The sequence below is a fragment of the Haliaeetus leucocephalus genome, unplaced genomic scaffold (assembly GCF_000737465.1).
Source record: "Haliaeetus leucocephalus isolate CR32 unplaced genomic scaffold, Haliaeetus_leucocephalus-4.0 Scaffold241, whole genome shotgun sequence".
NCBI classification, from domain to species: Eukaryota; Metazoa; Chordata; class Aves; order Accipitriformes; family Accipitridae; genus Haliaeetus; species Haliaeetus leucocephalus.
The window spans coordinates 1-805 of record NW_010972677.1 but is presented as its reverse complement, the minus strand read 5'-3'; the positions used below and the strand labels follow the sequence as shown (position 1 = coordinate 805).

General features: G+C 31.9%; 1 protein-coding gene across 1 annotated transcript in view; it reads right to left on the bottom strand.

Moving 5' to 3' along the window:
- The window catches only part of LOC104832320 (probable ATP-dependent RNA helicase YTHDC2), a 27,378-nt gene extending 26,579 nt beyond the window's left edge, over positions 1-799 (bottom strand). Inside the window, exons 1-2 of the mRNA XM_010568449.1 lie at positions 674-799; positions 488-568 (exon numbers count right to left, since the gene is read on the bottom strand). Of these exons, the coding sequence (XP_010566751.1) occupies positions 488-568; positions 674-784 (192 nt within the window). The 5' untranslated portion in view covers positions 785-799. The remainder of the gene's footprint in view (positions 1-487; positions 569-673) is intronic.
- Positions 800-805: the final 6 nt, after the last annotated feature.

Below are 805 nucleotides of genomic sequence, written 5' to 3'. Positions count from 1 at the left end.
TAAGCCATATACTAGGTCTTAAACTGCCTCATTATGTTATCTCAATTTTCTTGAACAAGTAATTAGGGAATGGGCATTCAATACATTAAAAACAATGCTTAAAAACTTAATGGATTAGACTTGGGCTAGATACAATAGAAGGACAAAAGGAACTCCCAGTGTTCTCTAAGTCTCAGGAAGATGGCAGTCTAAACTGATGGGCTTGTTTTAAAAATCAAACAGAAATAGTACATTTAAAAAAAAGAAAATAAGACAGATATATCAATATATCAACCTGCAATAGCTTTTATAGGGTTTTTAAACAGCTAACTATTTACAGTATTTATCATAAAACAATTGGATGTCAAAACTTCCCAGTACATTTTGTTGCTTGACATGCACTAGCTCTCAGCCTGCTATAAAAAAAGTTCTCCAAAAATTATATATTATGTATTTTAAAATAACACTAGGAATTTTACTTCCCAAAGACAGTTTAGGCCAATCATACCTCTTTCATCTTGCCTGAGTCAATAACAAATACAACATCATTGACTGTTATGCTGGTTTCTGCAATATTAGTAGAAAGAATCTGCAATTTAAAGAAAAAAAAACAACAACAAAACCACTATAGTAACTGTAAAGACAAAGTCAAAATAGATCAATATAGTATCTGATGAAGTCCTCTGATACTTGCTATTTTGCGGACGCCAGAAGGTGGACTTTTAAGCACCTTCTTCTGATCCAAAGTCTGCATATTTGAATGAAGCATGAAAACTTGGTATCTAATGCAAGACAAAGAGCACATTTTAAGGATCTTTAAAAGAAA